This window comes from Macaca mulatta, chromosome 18, assembly GCF_049350105.2.
Source record: "Macaca mulatta isolate MMU2019108-1 chromosome 18, T2T-MMU8v2.0, whole genome shotgun sequence".
Taxonomy (NCBI): Eukaryota; Metazoa; Chordata; class Mammalia; order Primates; family Cercopithecidae; genus Macaca; species Macaca mulatta.
In genome coordinates this window covers 814,914-836,362 of record NC_133423.1, presented here as the reverse complement: position 1 = coordinate 836,362, position 21,449 = coordinate 814,914, and the positions used below count along the sequence as shown (strand labels likewise).

The 21,449-nt window shown below is 45.6% G+C and overlaps 1 protein-coding gene across 2 annotated transcripts in view; it reads right to left on the bottom strand.

The window, feature by feature from the left end:
* PARD6G (par-6 family cell polarity regulator gamma) overlaps positions 1-21,449 on the bottom strand; it is an 89,541-nt gene that overhangs the window by 38,653 nt on the left and 29,439 nt on the right. For both annotated transcript variants that reach the window (XM_001090088.5, XM_077974875.1), the window contains exon 2: positions 8,681-8,903. In XM_001090088.5, the coding sequence (XP_001090088.3) occupies positions 8,681-8,903 (223 nt within the window). The remainder of the gene's footprint in view (positions 1-8,680; positions 8,904-21,449) is intronic.

Sequence of the window (21,449 nt, the reverse complement as noted above, 5' to 3'; positions counted from 1 at the left end):
CCTCAGGCCAGACCTCCCCGGGCACCTCAGGCCAGACCTCCCCGGGCACCTCAGGCCAGACCTCCGCCCGCCCGCACCTCAGGCCAGACCTCCGCCCACCCGCACCTCAGGCCAGACCTCCGCCCGCCCGCACCTCAGGCCAGACCTCCGCCCGCACCTCAGGCCAGACCTCCGCCCGCCCCACCTCAGGCCAGACCTCCGCCCGCACCTCAGGCCAGACCTCCGCCCACCCGCACCTCAGGCCAGACCTCCGCCCGCACCTCAGGCCAGACCTCCGCCCACCCGCACCTCAGGCCAGACCTCCGCCCACACCTCAGGCCAGACCTCCGCCCACCCGCACCTCAGGCCAGACCTCCGCCCGCCCGCACCTCAGGCCAGACCTCCCCCCGCCCGCACCTCAGGCCAGACCTCCCCCCGCCCGCACCTCAGGCCAGACCTCCGCCCACCCGCACCTCAGGCCAGACCTCCGCCCACACCTCAGGCCAGACCTCCGCCCACCCGCACCTCAGGCCAGACCTCCGCCCGCCCGCACCTCAGGCCAGACCTCCGCCCACACCTCAGGCCAGACCTCCGCCCGCCCGCACCTCAGGCCAGACCTCCCCCCGCCCGCACCTCAGGCCAGACCTCCGCCCGCCCGCACCTCAGGCCAGACCTCCGCCCACACCTCAGGCCAGACCTCCGCCCACCCGCACCTCAGGCCAGACCTCCGCCCGCCCGCACCTCAGGCCAGACCTCCGCCCGCACCTCAGGCCAGACCTCCGCCCGCCCGCACCTCAGGCCAGACCTCCCCCCGCCCGCACCTCAGGCCAGACCTCCGCCCGCCCGCACCTCAGGCCAGACCTCCGCCCACACCTCAGGCCAGACCTCCCCCCGCCCGCACCTCAGGCCAGACCTCCGCCCGCACCTCAGGCCAGACCTCCCCCCGCCCGCACCTCAGGCCAGACCTCCGCCCACACCTCAGGCCAGACCTCCGCCCACACCTCAGGCCAGACCTCCGCCCGCCCGCACCTCAGGCCAGACCTCCGCCCACACCTCAGGCCAGACCTCCGCCCGCCCGCACCTCAGGCCAGACCTCCGCCGCCTTCACTGCAGCACTCCAGAGGAGCAATTCAAAGATCAGGAGTTCCTGTTCCACACAGTAAGAGTCTTCAAAGATATTTATATACACATATATATATTTTTTCTGGCCAGGGGCAATGGCTCACACCTGTAATCTCAGCACTTTGGGAGGCCAAGGTGGACGGATCACCAGAGGTCAGGAGTTCCAGCCTGGCCAAAATGGTGAAACCCCGTCTCTACTAAAAATACAACAAAATCAGCCAGGCGTGGTGGAGCGTGCCTGTAATCCCAGCTACTCAGGAGTCTGAGGCAGGAGAATCGCTTGAACCTGGGAGGCACCCATGTCAGTGAGCCAAGATGGCACCAGTACGCTCCAGCCTGGGCAATAGAGCAAGACTCTGTCTCAAGGAAAAAAAAAAAAGTAAATTTTTTTTTTAAAGTAACAACCAATTCAAATGTTACTCTAGAGCCCTACAAAAGAGTGGTCCCCTGGCAATATATATATTTTAGTTCAAAATACTCATACCTTTTAACCCAGCAAGAACATTTCTACTAGTTTTCCTTAAAAACAGAACCTGACAAGTATTTTAAAATATACAACAGTTTATAATAAAATTGTAACAATTTAAATAACAATAAGGACCTGGTTATACTTTGTTAGAGTCATGTAACTGATATGTCCATCATTGATGTATGTCTACATACACATCTACAAAAAGACAAAAAATATGGTGGTAGGTTAAAATAATTGCTATGCCATGTATATCATGACCCTGTTTATGTAAAACTATGTCCAACTAACCGCATCTATAGCGAGAGGCCTGGAATGATTTTGCCAAAATGCAAAAGTCATTGCCTCAGGGCGGTGGGATTGCCTCTATGTCATCTGAATCTTGCTTTACAAATATGTTTTAAACAGAAGAGCTTTTTTAAAAACAACAAAGTTTTATGAAGAATTTAATGACAGGTATGATATGTTAGGTCTTTAAAGATAATCCAAATTATAAATACATTATGGGTTTAAATGTTAAGAAAAGTAGGAAAATCACAGACTCCAATTCAATCAGTATAAACTCTCACCGTTTACATACAAGGTGTTTTGCTGGGACTACTGGAGAATATGAGTTAGTCATCTGTTTCCCTCTCCGTTCCCATTGGCTCAAGGCAGACAGCCGGGCGGCCGTGGCTGCTCCCAACAGCGCCTGCAGAGCTGGCTTCACGTGGGCGCCCTGGAGGACAACCCTGGATTCTTCTGGAGGGGGGGCCTCTGGCTCTGTTTCTTTTTGATGAGCTACATCAGCACATTTTCTCCTCCTTCAACACACTCCTACTCCAGCGTGAACGCAGCTGCAGGAATTTCATCTTCTCCACGTTCCCACGGTGGAGTGGGAGACTTTTTTCTTTCATTAAAAAAAAAAAAAGAAAATCCTCCAAACACACAAACTTACAGGAATCTGTGGCAAATAAAGCAGCAAACGTGTCTTACGGAAAACCTCCTACCCCAGAGGGGTAGCCCACATTCTGTCTGTTCCCATAAGCACAGGGACACAGTGAGGCTTGCAAAAACACACCCTTTCCCTGCCCCCAAGGCACAGCCTAAGCCCCTAGGCGGCGTCTGAGGAAAGAGACGACAATGGGGCGTGGAATGCAGAAATTGAATTCTGGCGGCTTAACTGAGGGCTTCCTGATGAGCAGTGAACCCTCAATTTAAAAACCAAACATACCTCTGGCTAGTTACCTAAGAATCCAAGATAAACAATTATAAGCAGGATTTCTATGCTTGATACTTGAAAATTCTGCCAGTGTCCATAACGAGATTCTTAATCATTCCATGTTTTACTTTGAAGAACACCCCTTGCTTTTTCTAGTAACTCACTTAAGTGCGATCATAGCAAAATACACCCCGTCGTGCAACTTTTGATAAATCAAACAGTTTACAGCTGCGTTCTCCTCATTCTAGGAACCCAAAAGAATGCCCAGAATGCCAAGAACAGTTAACAAGTATATGCAAATGTGCAACTCTGATGTTAGCTTTAAAAGTAAGGAGTCCAGAGTGCTCTGTGCTGACCATCTTTCAGTGTAATTAAGTCTTCACATTCCGGAGGAGGACTACTGACACACCCTACCAAGTCCTGGGCTGTGCCTGGAGGTAAGTAACCACACTACAGCCTATGCTAGCATTTGCAGAGTTTATTTGATGGATAAGCAGGGAAAAGTTACTGTTTGCACTTCCTGTTTATCCTGCTAAAAATAGAAAGAGACGCTCCAAGTATCAACTTGGTTGTGCATTCTCTGGCAAGGGCCAGCTTCCCAAAACATTCCTGCACCCCTGGGGAGCAGGGAAACAGAGAAGTGCGTCCTTAACACTTAACACACTGTGTTTGCAACCTAAATAGGCAGACTCAAGTCCAGACCCTCTCATCGTGGCCAATCCATTCTGGTAACTGCTGTTGTTCTTACTTAAATGCGCACAGCGATACAGAGAAGGGCAAAGACAGCTGTTATTTGTCCAAAGGAAAAGCCCCTGGCTTTTCACAGTCCCTGGCCAGATGCAGCAGAAGCATAGCAAATAAAGAAGAAAGGCACTGAAGGCCTAAGGCTGGGTCCTTTTGCCCCCAAATGCCATGTAGTCATCGAGAGAACATCTGATCATCCCAGGAGAAGGAAAGCGAAGTCATTCCGGCCTGTTGTCTGAGCCCCAAATGCGGCCTCTCTGCAAGCGGGGCTCTGAACCTGGGATAAGCCAAGAGCCCTTTCGCAATCTGATGATGCTTGGGAACCCCTTTCTCAAAATAACGTTCTTAAAGGCATAGAATAAAGCACAGGGGATTATAGAGGAAATTATTTTGAAGACAATTATCAGAAAAGTAAAGCAAATGTGTGGCACATTACTTTTCTTATTCATGCATTAAAGAACAATATGGACCATTGTTTTTAAATAATGATTACTATAAATGATATTTAGGATATCGGAATGCAACTACCATAGGATATGAAAATATCTGTCATTTCTGTTGGTAACAAAGTGACAGGCCCAGCTAATCCCACTGGGCTGTGCTGTGTGCATTCCCAGTGAGGACAGGGAGGCAGCTGAGGATGCCACACTCCTGTGCCCACCTGGGGCATTCATCAGGCTTTGAGCCCTCTCAGAGAAGCATAGGAAGTTTCCTATTGCCAGGGAAAGAGAGGATTTTTTTAAAAAGTTTTGAACAAATATGTTTATTAAAAAGTCAAAGTATTCACATATGGAGGATGGCTGAATTTTGGAAATAAAGGCTGGAGATAAACCCCTAAAACCTCATCCAGGGCCATGGCTCAGATCCAGGGGTCTGCTCATCAGCCCTGGTAAGGTGGACAGTCCCTTCTATTTTTAACAGCTTTATTCCAATATAATTCACATAAACTTCACCCATTTAAAGTGTAGAATTCAACGGTTGTTGGTATTTACACAAATCTCTAGTTCTAGAACATTTCTATCACCCCAGAAAGAAACCCCCTCCCTCCCAATTCTCCTTACCTCTCAGCCCCTGGCAACCATGAGTCATGGATTTGCCCATTCTGGACTTTTCACATTACAGAGGATTCTCGTCACGTGTGGTAGTTTGTTCTCTAAAATTGACACGGTCACTGAATTACTGAGCACGGAACCATTGCTTCCGGGGGAATACAGGCTTAGGTTCCTGTGAGCCTCTGGTCACAACATTCTCATCAATACACAATCCTTGAATAATGAGAATCAACTCCAAAAGTCATCATACAATATAGGAACTTCTATGTCTGGCTTCTCTCTCTTTTAAACGTAAGGTTTCTGAGGTTCATCCATCTGTAGCATGTGTCAGTGCATCATTTTTTTACGGCTCAATAATATTCCACTGCATGACTAGACACGCACACGCATGCACACACTTTGTTGACTAGACACACATGCGCATGCACACACTTCGTTGACTAGACACACGCATATGCACGCACTGTTGACTAGACACACGTGTGCACACTTTGTTGACTAGACACACGCACATGCATGCACTTTTTTTACTAGACACACACGCACATGCACGCACTGTTGACTAGGCAAACGCGCATGAACACACTTGACTAGACACGTGCGCGTGCAGTTGACTAGACACGCGTACGCACACATTGTTGACTAGACACACGCGCACGCACACACTTCGTTGACTAGACACACACGCGCATGCACACTTTGTTGACTAGACACACACGCGCACGCACACACTTTGTTGACTAGACACACGCGCACGCACACACTTCGTTAACTAGACACACACACGCATGCACGCACTTTATCCATTCATCAGCTGATGGACGCGTGGGTTGTTCCCGCCTTATGGATATTGTGAATAATGTTGCTATGAACATTTGTGTACTTTTTGTGTGGGTGCATTTTTCCATGTGCTAGTATTTTGCTGAAGGGTTTTTACATCTACATTCATAAAGGAATGCTATTCTGTAGTTTATCACTGTGCCTTTGTATGGTTTGGAGGAAGAGATTATTTTAAGCAACAGATTAATTTTTCTTTTTTTCTGAGACGGAGTTTCGCTCTGTCACCTAGGCTGGAGGGCAGTGGTGCAATCTTGGCTCACTGCAACCTCCGCCTCCTGGGTTCAAGCAATTCTCCTGCCTCAATCCAGCGAGCAGCTGGGACTACAGGCACGTGCCACTACATCTGGCTAATTTTTATATTTTTTAGTAGAGATAGGGTTTCACCATGCTGGCCAGGCTTGTCTCGAACTCCTGACCTCAAGTGATCCACCTGCCTTGGCCTCCCAAAGTGCTGGGATCACAGGCGTGAGCCACTGCGCTCAGCTGAGAAACAGATTAATTTTTTTAAGCATAATTGGGGTCTATTTCGACATGTATTAGGAGAATGCTGACTTTTCCTCTGTGATCGTAAATTCTCTCTTAAAATATATTTAAATAAAATATGTCCGTGTACAGAAAGTTATTAAGTAAATGACAGAGTGGGTATGGCTGCAGTAGAATCATGAAAACAGCATGACCGTGACTGACCCCGCAACACCCCTGCTGCAGTAAAAAGGCTGTGGGATTGAGTGTTGCCTCTCAGGGGGCCTCAGCTCTGCCCCAAACACACAGATTACTAAACATCCGCACAGATTCCTATGCAGGGAGGGTGTCTGACTGTGCACAGGATACAACTGCCCCTAATCGCCACCTGGAATGTCGTCATCTTTACAGTCAAATCCACTGAGGATAGTGAGAGGCAGCTCTGATTTTCCCAAGGACAGGACCAAGGGGCCAGTGATGTATACGCAGGACCAGCCAAGGGCTTGTCATCAGCAGATTTCGCTATTAAGCCCTGACAACAACCCCAGAGGCAGGCACTGCCACCTGTGCTACAGGTGAGGACATTAGAGCTCTGCAGGACAAGGCGCATGTCTGTGTCACAAAGCCAGGGAGAAGGTGGGGTCTGAGTTCGGGTCTCCCTAGCTCCACGCTGTAACATGACAGAGAAAGGCAGGGGCTGCTGGCGACATGCTCACGCTACAACCACGAGACATAGAAATCCTAAGCCAGCTAGTTAAACTGGGCTACTACTCAGAGGGCAGAGGAAGAAGGAAAAAGAAATGACGAAGACTGAACACAGGCCCAGCCAGCAAGCTGGAAAGAGGCGGAGCTGTCCAAGCCGCTGCTGGAGGTTAGTACATCCCCACTGGCAACACACAAGCCCACTTTCTGGTCCCACGTCAGCTTTGGTGCATCCCGAGTAGAGGGTGCCAAGACTCCTGGGGCCAACTGCCAAAGGGCACGGTGCCTTCTGCCGGCCTTCACCCCAGCTCCACAGTCAACAGGGCCAAAAGACTTGTTTCTTGCACAACGGGCAACAAAGCCTGTGCGCACATCTGCAGTTTACACCACACCTTCTTCACACCATTGCTCAACCCACACCATGTGAGCAAATGCTGTGACCTCGGATGGCAGGGGTACAGCCAGGAACACACGCCCCGCAACGCTCCCGGTCGGGTGGAGACGGACGGCAAACTAGCTCTGTGAGCAAGGGACAGAGCACAGAGGAAGCTGAGTAAGAGGACAGAGGACGACGTGCAGAGGGGAACACGGGCTCATCAGATCAAGCAGCTGAGACCAGGCCTTCCTGAGAAGGCAGCCTGTGAACAGATACAGATACCCAGGCAATGTGAAGGAGTGGAGAGTTCCAGGTCAGGGGGCAGGGCGCACAGGCCTCCATTCCAGGACCAGCAAAGCAGCAGGTGGCTACTGCAGAGGGCAGCATACAGAGGACCGAGGTGTGGCGTGCTGGAGGCTGTGCAGAACCCTGCAGAGACAGTGAGGGTCCTTGTCCCCCAGCAACCCTGAGGGACTGATGCGGAAGCTGAAGCTCAGCCCGTCCCCCAGGCCACTGTGAGGAAGTGACAGCTGTGTTGACTTCTCAGCACCATCAGCAGGATACCCAGGCCCAGTGAGAACTGCAGATGCAGAGTGTTCTGATCTTGTGCCAGAGAATCTGTCTGAAGTGAGGTCAATGAGTCTCCTGCCGTTCCCTTCATCACCACAGATGGGAATAACAGCCATCGCTAGTATTTACAGAGCAGGGGTGAGGAGCTGGCGGCACGCTGCGCAGCACCACCCTTACAGAAACTGGATGGGGGCTACTATGTGAGTACCCTCGTTTTGCAAAGCAGGACACTGGGGTGAAGGAGGCGGAGGGCCTCGTCTGAGAACTCGCCCAGCCTGCCTCCCGCCCAGCACCCTGCTGCTGCTTCCTGTAGTCTCAGCTCAGGCTTTCCTCTGGGAAACCTCTCCTAGCTGTCCCAGAGACTCTGGCAGCAGATCCACGAGGGCAGACAGGGCACACGGCAACTTCACTTTGCAAGTGTCACCACTGGCTGCTTGGCTCCTTGAGGTGGTCAGTGTTCACCACGTGCACTGCGGGGCCGCCCAAAGAAGGAGAGGCAGTCAGTTATAAAAATGCCATTTTCCCAATATCAAGCCTCACCTGCAGGTCCTTCTTTCTTTCAGCATATTATCTTGAAACAACAAGGGTCTCCGAAGTTTGGAGATGGAAAAAAAATCTAAATGCAGTTCAGAGATGTGCGCAGTATGAGGTCCCACAGTATGTCAGCAGCAGGGCACCCCCCTTCCCTTTCAGCCATTAACCTATGTTAGTAATTTATTTTAACATAAAATGATATTATTAGTTATGGCGAAACTGGGCCTCAGAGCTAAAAGTTAACCAGTTATCATCTAAAGCTAACATATTCCCTACTCCCAACGAGATGATGGAAAGCACGCGCCAGTAACCCCAAGTTTCATTCTGAGGCCACTGACTCAAGCCTCCTTATCATTGAGTTATTTCACTTCTAGTTAAACGACTGGAAGTATCAATATTATTCTTTCTTCAGTATTTAAAAGTCAGAAGTCAATACCATTTAAGGTAGAAAACACAATGTGAGTATTTTAAGTATATTAAATTAATGTTGATCAAACACATTTTAATTTCTTTAATCTCCTACTACAGGTTAGAAAACAGAACCAAATGTAATGACAGAAAAAATTGAAAACTATATTTTAAAAATGATTGTTCAACAAGACCAGGCAGCCACTCAACCACTTCAGTACCTCGTTTCTGGATGAAGACCCTGAGCAGGGGGTTTGCACTGGAAACCGCCTTGCAGAAGTTGTCGTCATTGTTGATGGGCAGCAGGTCTCCGTGTACATCTGCGTAGCCAATAGTTACATCACTGTTGGAGATATGGTGGGTGTGTACAACCAGCTTGTAGAAATCTTCAAACTTCCCAGGCTTATGACGGTTCAGAGAGAACCTTCGGAATTCCGCCCCAAACTGCAATGCAAGAGACAGGGGTTGGGGCGGGGGGGGGGGGCATTAATAAACACCAGAGAAATATCCAGAAACAGGGTGTGGTTAGTGTACTTAACAAACAAGCATTTATATTCCACATTTTCTTTAATCAATCATCCACTGATAGACACTTAAGTGATTTCATCTTTGCTATTATGAATCGTGCTGGAATGAAGATACAAATGCAGGTATTCTTTTAATACGATTTACTTTCCTTTGGGTAGAAATGCATAGTAAGACTGCGGGATCCAAGGTAACTCCATTTTCAGTTCTGAGATATCTCATACCGTTTTCTGCAGAAGCCGATGAATTTAAAATGTTGTATTAAAAAAAAAAGGACAAGCATTTATTAATTCTCCACAAGGTCCTGGGGAGATAGTGACAAACAGCTCAGTTCTCACAGAGCTCGCAGTGACTAAATAAGAAATTATAACACAGGAAGAGGGACCCTAAAAAATTAAAAGCAGTAATGACTCAGGCAGCAGCTCTCTCATCCACACTGACCCAGGACGGCCCTCTCGTCCACACTGACCGAGGGGCAGCTCAGTCATGAACACAGATGACTATCCTGAGGACAGGATAGGACAGGCTGTGTAGCTCATGTTGTAGGAAAAAGCAACGTCAAAATTAATGTAAATTTTTTGGGTGGCATGAAAGGAGAATCCTTTCTCAGCAAGGTCCCTTGCCTCATCTGAGGTTGCTGAGGCGGCATCTGCACAGCTCCGGGCAGGCCTGAGGAAACTCAGAGGCAGGAGAGGATGCAAGGCCGAATGAAACCTCGGAACTTTTTCCAAAGGCAAAAGACCATTAAGACCGTACGGGTCTTAATTTTAAGCTAGGAAGTGTCTTCATGAGATTTCTATTTTAGTAAGACAAAATGGTTACATTTCAAAAGGATCAGAAGTAGATGTAAAATTGCAAGAATAAAGGAACCTGGTTAAAATCAGACAAGTCCAAGGGAGACAGGATGATGGTCTGGTCCCTTTCCCAAAGGCGGCATGTACACCCCCCTCCGAGCTGTTATTAGGTGGTCCAGGTTTGGGAATGTCTAGGGACTAACCTCTTTTCCAGCAGACCCTAACCCTGGCCCAGAAGCCCATGAGCTGCCCACAGAGCTCCAGGACACCCTCCAAGAGAGGACCCCCAGGGGGACATGAGGTTAGGGTCATGCCCAAGGGTTCTGGCTCCTGTCATTCCTCACTTGCAATTAGGAACCTTTATTCATCAGGTGGTACATATTCTGTGTTCTTCAATACAGCTGAAAACTAATTACATTGGTTCCAAAATATACAAAAATAAAGTGTCTAATGTTTATGGAAAACTAGTCATTATATCATCTAGACACTGTATGAATGAGTCAGGGAAAATCATCTAAACTCCTATGTGCTTGCACCAGGATCACCTGGAGGCCCCCCAGAATTCTGGATTTGACTGTGCTCAGGTACAGCCCAAGAATCTGCATTTTTAACAAGTTCCTGGAAGAGCTGATGCTATTGATCTGGGGACCATACACAGAGAACCACTGGTTGTATGAGAATCAGCCACTAGACCTTAACCTCCACAGATTCTTTGTGAAACTGAATTGCTCGAGAACAAATCTCCTTTTCTACCTCCCTTTCAAAAAGCACTTTCCCCAGGTTACCAAAGGCAAAACAAACCTCTCACCCATCGTGCACTGCCCTCGGCAATTAAAAAAACAAAAATCCCCAGGGCTCACCACAATGGGATAGTTCAAAATACTGGCTGGGGCAGGCACAGTGGCTCACGCCTGTAAACCCAACAGTTTGGGAGGCCAAGTAGGGCGGATTACTTGAGGTCAGGAGTCCATGATCAGCCTGGCCAACATGGTGAAAACCCATCTCTACTAAAAATACAAAAAAATGAGCCAGGTGTGGCGGCATACACCTGTAATCCCAGCATCTCAGGAGTCCAAGGCAGGAGAATCACTTGAACCTGGGAGACGGAGGTTGCAGTGAGCCAAGATCACGCCACCGCACTTCAGCCTGGGCAAAAGAGTGAGACTTGGTCTCAAAAATAATAACAATAATAATGGTTCAGGAGAAGCCACTTCCAATGACTACTCAAAACCCCTCTAACCTACTATCTATGTACTCAGTAAGGGAAGAAGTGTGACCCCAGAACTCGGTGTCTGGACAGGTACATGCTCTGAACACAGCTGCACTCTGGAAGGGGCAGAGGAAAGGGCTCTCCTCTATCTCCTGCTAGTGTCAGAAGTGCAGAGCAGAGCAAACCCTTGAAATCCCTCCCCATTATTCAAAGGGACACGTTACATTTCTGCTCAGTGTTCACCCAAGGATGCCGCTGGCACAGCACGTAGGCAATGCAGATTCTTTCACACACCGGGGCTCCAAAACTTTAACACACACATGTAAAGCCTACAACATAAGTTTTATGCAGCATCTGTGAGATCCAGTTTCCAATAAAATCACAAAGCATTTATTTCACAAACATCAATCCTTGTCTTTGCCATCTCATAGAGCTCATATATACTCACATGGTTTGCATCTGTGTCCCCACCCAGATCTCATGTTGAATTGTAATCCCCAGTGTTGGAGGAGGGGCCTGGTGGGAGGTGACTGGATCATGAGGATGGAGCTCTTACGAACGGTTAAGCACCATCTCCCAGTGCCGTTCTCTTGATGGTGAGTGAGTGAGTGAGTGATCACAAGATCTGGTTGTTTTAAAAATGTGCAGCACCTTCCCCCTCTTTTAGTCCTGCTCCTGCCATCTCGCCTTCCGCCGTGAGTAAAAGCTCCCTGAGGCCTTCCCAGGAGCAGCTTCCCACTATGCTTCCTGTGCAGCCTGTGGAACCATGAGTCAATTAAGTCTCTTTTCTGTATAAATTATCCAGTCTCAAGCATGTTTTTATAGCAATGCAAGAAGGACTAATACAGAAAATTGGTAGCAAGGAGTTGGGCATTGCTATAAAGATACCTGAATACGTGGAAGCAACTTTGGAATTGGGTGTGGAGGGCTCAGAAGAAGACGGGAAGATGAGGGAAAATCTGGAACTCCCTAGAGATTGTGGAATGGTTGTGACCAAAATGCTGATAGTGATATGGACAATGAAGTCCAGGCTGAGGAGGTCTCAGATGGAAATGAGGAACTTACCGGGAACCAGAGTAAAGGTCACTGTGATGGTTAATACTGAGTGTCAACTTGATTGGATTGAGGGATAGAAAGTATTAATCCTGGGTGTGCCTTTGTGGGTACTGCCAAAAGAGATTAACATTTGAGCCACTGGGCTGGGGAAGGCAGATCCATCCTTAATCTGGTGGACACAATCCAATCAGCTTCCAGCGAATATAAAGCAGGAAAAAAGGGCCAGGCGTGGTGGCTCACACCTGTAATCCCAGCACTTTGGGAGGTCGAAGCGGGCAGATCATGAGGTCAGGAGATCAAGACCATCCTGGCTAACACTGTGAAACCCCGTCTCTACTAAAAATCCAAAAAAATTAACCAGGTGTGGTGGTGGGCACCTATAGTCCCAGCTGCTCGGGAGGCTGAGGCAGGAGAATGGAGTGAACCCAGGAGGTGCAGGCTGCAGTGAGCTGAGATGGTGCCACTGCACTCCAGCCTGGGCAACAGAGTGAGACTCTGTCTCAAAAAAAAAAAAAAAAAAAAAAAAAAAAAAAAAAAAAACAGGAAGGAAAACCTGAAAAGGAGAGATGGGCCTCGCCTCCCAGCCTACATCTTTCTCCCGCGCTGGATGCTTCCTGCCCTACAACATCACACTCCAAGTTCCTTAGTTGTGGGACTTGGACTGGCTCTTTGCTCCTCAGCTTGCAGACGGCCCATTGTTGGACCTTGTGATCAAGAAAGTTAATACTTTATCATAAACTCTCCTCTCTCTCTCTCTCTATATATATATACACTCTCCTATATATGAGTTTATATATATATTTATACAAATAAAAAATACATATCTTATATAAAATACAAATTCTATACAATTTTTATATTTAATATAATTTATATATTTAATATAGTTTTATATGATTATATAAAATATAATATTTTACATAAAAATGTATTTTTATATATATATCTCCTATTTGTTCTGTCCCTTTAAGAGAACACGGACTAATACTAATACAGTCATTTTTGCTATGCTGCAGCAAAGATCCTGGCTGCATTTTGTGCCCCTGCTCTAAGGGATCTGTGGAACTCTGAAGTTGAGAGTGTGTATCTGGTGTAAGAAATTCTAAATGGGAAAGCATTCAAGATGTGGCCTGGCTGTTTCTAACAACCTATGCTCATATGTGTGAGCCAAGGAATAACCTAAAGCTGGAATTTGTGTTTAAAAGGGAAGCAGAGCATAAAAGTTCAGAAAACTTGCAGCCTGGCCACGTGGTAGAAAAGAAAAGTCCATTTTCAGGGCAGGAATTCAAGCAGGCTGCAGAAATTTCCGTAACTAAAAGGAAGGCAAATGCTGATAGCTAAAACTATGGGGAGATAACCTCAAAGGCATTTCAGAGACCACGATGGCAGCCCCTCCCAAAACAGGCCCAGAGGCCTAGGAGGGCTGAATGGCTTTCTTGGGCTGACCCAGGGCCCCACTACCCTGCACAGCCTTGGGACATTGCTCCCTGCATCCTGGCCTGTGGCTCAAAGGGGCCCAGGTACAGAGGGACACTGCTTCAGGGGGCACAAGCCATAAACCTTGGCAGCTTCCACATGGTGTTAAGCCTGTGGGTGTACAAAATGCAAGATTTGAGGCTTAGAAGCCTCCGCCTATATTTCAGAGAATGTATGGAAACACCTGCATGCCCAGGCAGAAGTCTGCTGCAGGGGCAGGGCCCTCATGGAGAACCTCTACTAGGGCAGCGCAAAGAGGAAATGTGGGGTTGGAGCCCTGCTACAGAGTCCCCACTGGGGCACTGTGCAGTGGAACTGTGAGAAGAGGACCACATCCTCCCGACCCCAGAATGGTAGATCCACTGACAGTTTGCACCATGTGCCTGAAAAAGCCACAGGCCCTCAACACCAGACCTTGAGTGCAGCCAAGGGGGCTGAACCCTGCAGAGCTACAGGGGCAGAGCTGCCCAAGGCCTTGGGAGCCCATCCCACAAACCAGTGTGCCCTGGATGTGGGGCATGGAATCAAAGGAAATTATTTTGGAGCTTTAAGATTTAATGACTGCCCTACTGGGTTTTGGACTTGCATGGGGCCTGTAGCCCCTGCCTTTTGGCTAATTTCTCCATTTTGGGACAGAAGCATTTACCCAAGGCCCGTGCCCCCATCATATCTTGGAAGTAACTAACTTGTTTTTTATTTTACAGGCTTATAGGTGGAAGGGACTAGCCTTGTCTCAGATGAAACTCTGAACTTTTGAGATAATGCTGGAATGAGTTAAGACTCTGGGGGACTGTGGGGAAGGCATGAATGTATGTTGAAATGTGAGAAGCACATGGGATTTGGGAGTGGCCAGGGGCAGAATGATATGCTTTGGATCTGTGTCCCCATCCAAATCTCATGTCAAGTTGAAATCCCCAGTGTTGGAGGAGGGGCCCGGTAGGAGGTGATTGTTGGATCATGGGCGCAGAGTTCTCATGAATGGTTTAGCACCATCCCCTCAGTGCTATTCTTGTGATGATAATGAGTGAGGTCTCGTGAGATCTGTTCATTTAAAAGTGTAGGGCACCTCCCCACTCTCTTTTGGTCCTGTCCTGCCATGTAAGACTCCTTCCCCTTCTGCTATGATTTAACGTTTCCTGAGGCCTCCTCAGAAGCAGACGCTGCCATGCTTCCCGTACAGCCTGTGGAACCACGAGCCAATTAAACCTGTTGTCTTTATAAACTACCCAGTCTCCAGTATTTCTTTATAGCAATGTGACAATGGACTAATACATATACCAACTTCCAAAGCAATTTGTTTTTATCACTATAAACTAAACACATAGGATAATTTAATCATGTCTAATACAACTAGTAAGAGTGTTTTTGACTTTTACATGTAATTCTCACTTCAGTATCCCCGCAAAGGGACACAGCTCACTTTCACCTCAGGAACGCCAGGCCTCCCTAGAACAGCATAGGCCAAATGCTAGTTCTACAATGTTTCAATCTTAACTTTATTTAGCAACTAACCCTAAAACACATCTCAATTTCTCCGTACTTTCAATAATTTTCTCAAAATATGTCTTAGCATGCTAATTTGAAATGAAAAAAAAATTCAGACTGTTTCCTGAGAGAAAAGGCTGATTTGTGTTTAATGATGAGGCTGACTTTGCCAGCCCAGTTATATGGTAAACATGCTTCATATGTTGAATGAGCTCCAAAGTTTTGACAAAAAGAGATGTGAAATGTGACACGATAAAAGCATTTTATTTAAAAATCGTATCAGTATTGAGTACTAAATATTTTTACTTCCCCATCATATCAAACAAGCATCCTCTAAATGAAGGAATTAGCAGGTGTAATTCATTGTCATATACTTCTTGGTAAAGTCCTTTTAGTATACTTACCAGAAACTGAAACAGTGAACGGCTCTAATGACCAGGCAATAAACCTTGCCAGTCAGGTAGTTTCCAGTTACTTGCTTTCAACAAAATATAAAGTTGTCCTAATTGAACTGTCAGCTAATTATCAAAATAATTTTGACAGACCACTCTATTATTTTTGTCACACAACCTGTTGACAGTTCAAAGACCTGAACTGTGCTTAGGGGCCTTCACTCCCATCCACCTGAGTGTGCGAATGAAGCTTCACAATGTTGACACCCAACAACAAAAACAGCAAAACAATTGGTGCCAGCCTACCTCATTTAGCAATAAATACTTAATAGTAAATGAAAGATTTTTCAAATGTTTACTTTGGATGGCTAGTGATTATTTATCAAACTGCACAACTATGTTCCAATCACCATTTGATAATACTTGTAATAACTCAATCTAGAAATTTTTTACTATAAAAATTTATTTCATTTATAATTGTGGATTTACCATCTTAACCATTTTTAAGTGTACAGGTCAGGAGTGTACATTGACACTGTTATGCACCCACTCTCTAGATTGCTTTTCATCTTGCAAACTAGAACTCTATACTAGTAAACAACCTAAAAATATTTTTAACAAATAGAGCCTCAGGGCCACAAGAGAAGAATGTTTGAACTTCAATTTATATACATATTTTTGTTGCAGAGAAGAGTTACAGGGTAATGAAGCATAAGTTATTAGAATAAAATACTAGGACAAAATCTCTTGAGGGAGTAATGGGAAGAACAAAGATAAAAACAATGTAAAATTTATGATTAGAAAAGAGCTCTTCAGAGTCAGAAAAGTGGCAAAAATAAGAGCCTGTTTATCCTGTTCTAAAATGCATGATAGTAGAACCAAATCATTCCATAAAATGCATGATAGTAGGATCAAATCACTACAGCATTTAGATTTCATTGGTTGTATTTAGAAGATCATGCACCAAAAGCTTTATTTTTAAATGGAATATTTACGGCATGCTGTAAATTATATCCTTTGCAACTATTTACATTTACTCAAAAAAATTCAAGTGCCAACTTAAAAATATATCATCCCCCTTTATACTGGTAGTTTTCCAAAATTCTTTTAGGCGTCATGTGACATTTGAAGACCATTACATTAGAGTTCAGGGATCACTATGAAAATGCCTAAACCACCATTAAAGGTTAGCAAGAAACTTGGCACTCCCTAATATTTTCATTGTGTTTCATGTGGGTGTTTGTTCATATAGCAGGGCTTACAACAGGGCGACTGCTTCAACATCTGCTGGACTTTGTTCATTCACCTACTATCCTGCACATAAAATGCCTCAAAGGGAGCCATCCTATTCTGGGAGTTCACCTCCTCACTCCAAACCAGCGACCAATTTCAATGAAAGATCAATACTCAAGCCAGGCATGGTGGTATACACCTGTAGTCCCAGCTACTTGGAGGCTGAGGCAGGAGCCCAGGAGTTCTAGGTCAGCCTGGGCAACATAGCAAGACCTTGTTTCTGTCAAAAAAAAAAAAAATTCAAATTTCCTAAGAAAAGATTGCATTGCTGTGCCTGGCCTAGGTTAGTAGCAAGTTAATAGATAACCACATCAAAAAGTCCACGTTGGCCAGATGCGGTGGCTCATGCCTGTAATCCCAGCACTTTGGGAGGCCAAGGCCAGTGGATCGCTTAAGGTCAGGAGTCTGAGACCAGTCTGGCCAACATAGTGAAACTCTGTCTCTACTAAAAATACAGAAAAACTTAGGCAGGTGTGGTGGCACACGCTTGTAATCCCAGCTACTTGGGAGGGTGCTCCAGGAGAATTGCTTGAACATAGGAGGCAGAGGTTGCAGTGAGCCAAGATTGCACCACTGCACTCCAGCTTGGGCGACAGTGAGACGCCATCTCGAAAAAAGAAAACAAACAAACAAACACCACCTTTCCCTCACCAGTACCTGACACCATGAGCTGTATCATTTCCCCTTAAAAGGACCCAGGGTTCTGAGGCAAAATGGTTAATTCCAGGTAGATGGCAAGAAATATATGTAAGCCTATGAATCCCATTTTTTTTTTTTTTTTTTAAAAGAATAAGATTATTTGTTGTTGGGAAATTCACAGGTGTGCAAATTATTATTCTTCAATGCTTCTAGCAAAATGAACCCTCATGCATTATTTAGATAATGATTATTCTATTTTGTAGTTGATCTCAACTATTATTCCTACAATAGGATAGTAAAAAATGCGGGTGGGGGGGAGATTTCATCTTTTATTTATTTATTTATTTTTGAGACGGAGTCTTGCTGTGTCGCCCAGGCTGGAGTGCAGTGGCCGGATCTCAGCTCATTGCAAGCTCCGCCTCCCGGGTTTTTACGCCATTCTCCTGCCTCAGCCTCCCGAGTAGCTGGGACTACAGGCGCCCACCACCTCGCCCGGCTAGTTTTTTGTATTTTTTAGTAGAGACGGGGTTTCACCGTGTTAGCCAGGATGGTCTCGAACTCCTGACATCGTGATCCGCCTGTCTCGGCCTCCCAAAGTGCTGGGATTACAGGCTTGAGCCACCGCGCCCGGCCGATTTCATCTTTTAAAATTATTAAAAATGATCTCAAATACAAAATACCAAGATCAATAAGCAAAAGTGTATCAACTTCTGGCTAGGTGTGGTGGCTCAAATCTGTAATCCCAGGACTTTGGGAAGCCAAGGTGGGTGGATTGCTTGAGTCTAGGAGTTCGATACCAGCCTGGGCAACATGGGGAAACCATGTCTCTACAAAAAAATACAAAAATTAGCCAGGCATGGTGGCACATGCCTGTAGTCCCAATTACTTGGGAGGCAGAGGCAGGAGGATCGTTTGAACCTGGGATACGGAGGCTGCAGTGAACTGAGACTGCACCATTGCACTCCAGCCTAGATGACAGAGTAAGACCCTGCAGCTATTTATATTTTTTTGATATACCAAGTGTATCAAAAGCTTCTAAATGCAAATAATTTTTATTTTCTTTAAAATATATTCAATGATAACATGATTAAACTATAAACAGAAAGTAAGAAATGTCCATCTAACCACCTATATCATATCAATCTCTCTCTATTAATCATATCTACCTATTCCCCCAACTATAACTTCTTATCATAATTTTGACCCTTTTTCTTCCAGAAGAAGGGATAGAGCTCTGAGAAGCGTTTTTTGAATGAATAATACCTGTGAGCCAGTTGCAATAAAAGTAATGTTCCATACAGCTCTTGGTCAATAAACAAGGAGATAAAAAGATGATGGAAACCCAAGACAGCTAAGAGCCTGGGAAGCATGACAGGAAAGTGTTGTTTTAAGTTCATCTCCAAGCACTTCCAGAATGAAAGAGTAGGACCTGCAAAACTCTGCTTATCCATTAAAGCGAGAATACCGGGAAAAACTGTCAAAACCAATTTTTAGCGAACCATAGAAATTAATCAATGGCTTGCAACAATGCAAGGAGTGTTTATTCTAGAAAAGCAGCTGAATCTCAGTAAGAGCAGCAAGCTTTGTGGTGCTTTCACTTCCTATCCACCTCTCCTCAACTGTGAAATCCAGCAGCCTCACAGCCTGGGAGGCAGCAGAACCAGTCTGGAAGTTCCCCAAAGCCCACACTTGGGACTGTCATCGTCATACCTGTCTTGCAGCTCCAGGAAAAGCCCCACTCCTGGGGTCAAGCTCAGTGGGAAAAGCCTTGTCCCCAGGGCATTTGTTGAACACAATCAGCATCAGCTGTTTAACATTTAAAGCTAATATGATCAAAGTTAAAAAAATATTTTTTTCATGGGCCAAATTTATTTTGTTAGTAGGACCAAAATAGGTTATATACAAAGGGAACGACTAATTATAAACAAATAATTATTGCATACTCCCTGCCAATTTTACATCTCATGCCAGATACAAAGCATTTGCTTTAATGACCTTACAACGAGTAATTTGCCTAAAACCATGGAAAGTGGGGATATTTTCAAAGCAGCTGCTTATGTGATATGGCTGGCAAAACCTCGCCACCCCCCATCCCCAAACACACGTTATTAGTCATTCCTTTGAGTCAATACATTGTAGGCCTCTGTTAAAATATTATCTATGAACAGACAAATGAAACTATTCACATTTAGTTCAAACCAGTTGATTGAATGTCTTAGTCAATTAGTAAGGTCCTTTGTGAAAGGGACCCGGTAGCAGTTTTTTTTGTTTTTTTTTTTGAAAAGCCATCTGTATTTTAGACCCTCTGCAGCTATTTATATTTTTTATGAGAAAAATTAGATGCCAATTTAAAAATTCATTATCTCCTTTACACTTGTTCTTAAAATTCTTTTAGAGGATATGTGATACTTGAAGATTGCTGCACTATGGGATAGAGATCACCATGAAAGTGCCTGGGCCGAGCACGGTGGCTCACACCTGCAATCCCAGCACTTTGGGAGGCTGAGGCGGGCGGATCATGAGATCAGGAGATCGAGACCACCCTGGCTAACACGGTGAAACCCCGTCTCTACTAAAAATACAAAAAAAGTAGCCGGGCGTGGTGGCAGGCGCCTGTAGTCCCAGGTGCTCGGTAGGCTGAGGCAGAATGGCATGAACCCGGGAGGCGGAGCTTGCAGTGAGCCCAGATCACACCACTGCACTCCAGCCTGGTGACAGAGGCAGACTGTCTCAAAAAAAAAAAAAAAAAAAAAAAAAAGGCCTGAGGAATGGTTACCATCGGGACAAACAAGAATTGGACAAACACATTTAAAACACAATGCTGGGATGCATACCCATTAGGATGGCTACTATCGAAAAAGCAAAGTAGTAAGTGTTGACAAGGATGTGGAGAAACTAGAATCCTTGTGCACTACTGGTGATAACGTAAAACAGTGCAGCTGCTGTGAAAAACAACATGGCAGTTCCTTAAAAATATTACAAACAGAATTACCATATGATCCAGTATTCTACCTCTGGGTATATAACTAAAATAACTGAAGGCAGAATCTGGAAGAGATATTTGTATATCCGTGTCCACAGCAGCATCATTCACAATAGCTAGAATGTAAACACCTAAGTGTCCATCGATGGATGAATAGGCAAAATGTGATATATACATACCATGGAATATTATTCCATCTTCAAAAGGAGGGAAATTCTGACGTGCTACAACATGAACAAACCTTGAGGACATTATGCTGAGTGAAATAAGCTGGTCACAGAAAGACAAATACTGTATGATTCCACTTATATGAGGTAAGCAGAGTACTCAAAATTTTATCACAGAGACAGAAAGTAGTATGGTGGGTGCCAGGGGCTTGGGGGAGGAGGAATGAGGAGTTTGAATGCAGAGTTTCAGTTTTGCAAGATGAAAAGAGTTCTGGAAATGGGTGATGGCTGCATAACAATATGAATATACAGCAGGTCCTCAAATAATGTTTCATTCAATGTTATTTCACTATAATACTGATAAGAAAAAAAAATCGATTCCCAGCCAGGGCCACTATCTGTGTGGAGTTTGCATGTTCTTCTCACATTTGCATATTTTCCAGTTACTCCAGTTTCCTCTCACATCCCAAAGATGTGCACATTAGGTTAACTGATGAGTCTAAATTGTCTGAGTCCTCGTGGGCGTGTATGTGAGTGTAACCTGTGATGGAATGGTGTCCTGTCCATGGCTGGTTCCTGTCTCGTTCCCTGAGCTGCTGGGACAGGCTCTAGTCACTCATAATCATGAACTGGAATAAACAGGTTCGAAAATGAGTAAATGAATAAATACAAATTATTGTAGAATAAACATTTGTAATCACACAAATATGTGGCAATATATGACTGCAATAAATGATGCAGTATGAACATGCCTGCCATATTTGTTATTGTTTTTGAACTGCATGGTGGTGGGAGGTGCTCATTACAATTTTCACTTTGCAAACAGTTATTCCTTGATTTAATCCACCACCACTACAACTGCTGTCAGTCACTGATTCACCAAAAATTGGGTAAATAATTATCTTGTTTTGGCTGGGCGCGGTGGCTCAAGCCTGTAATCCCAGCACTTTGGGAGGCTGAGGCGGGTGGA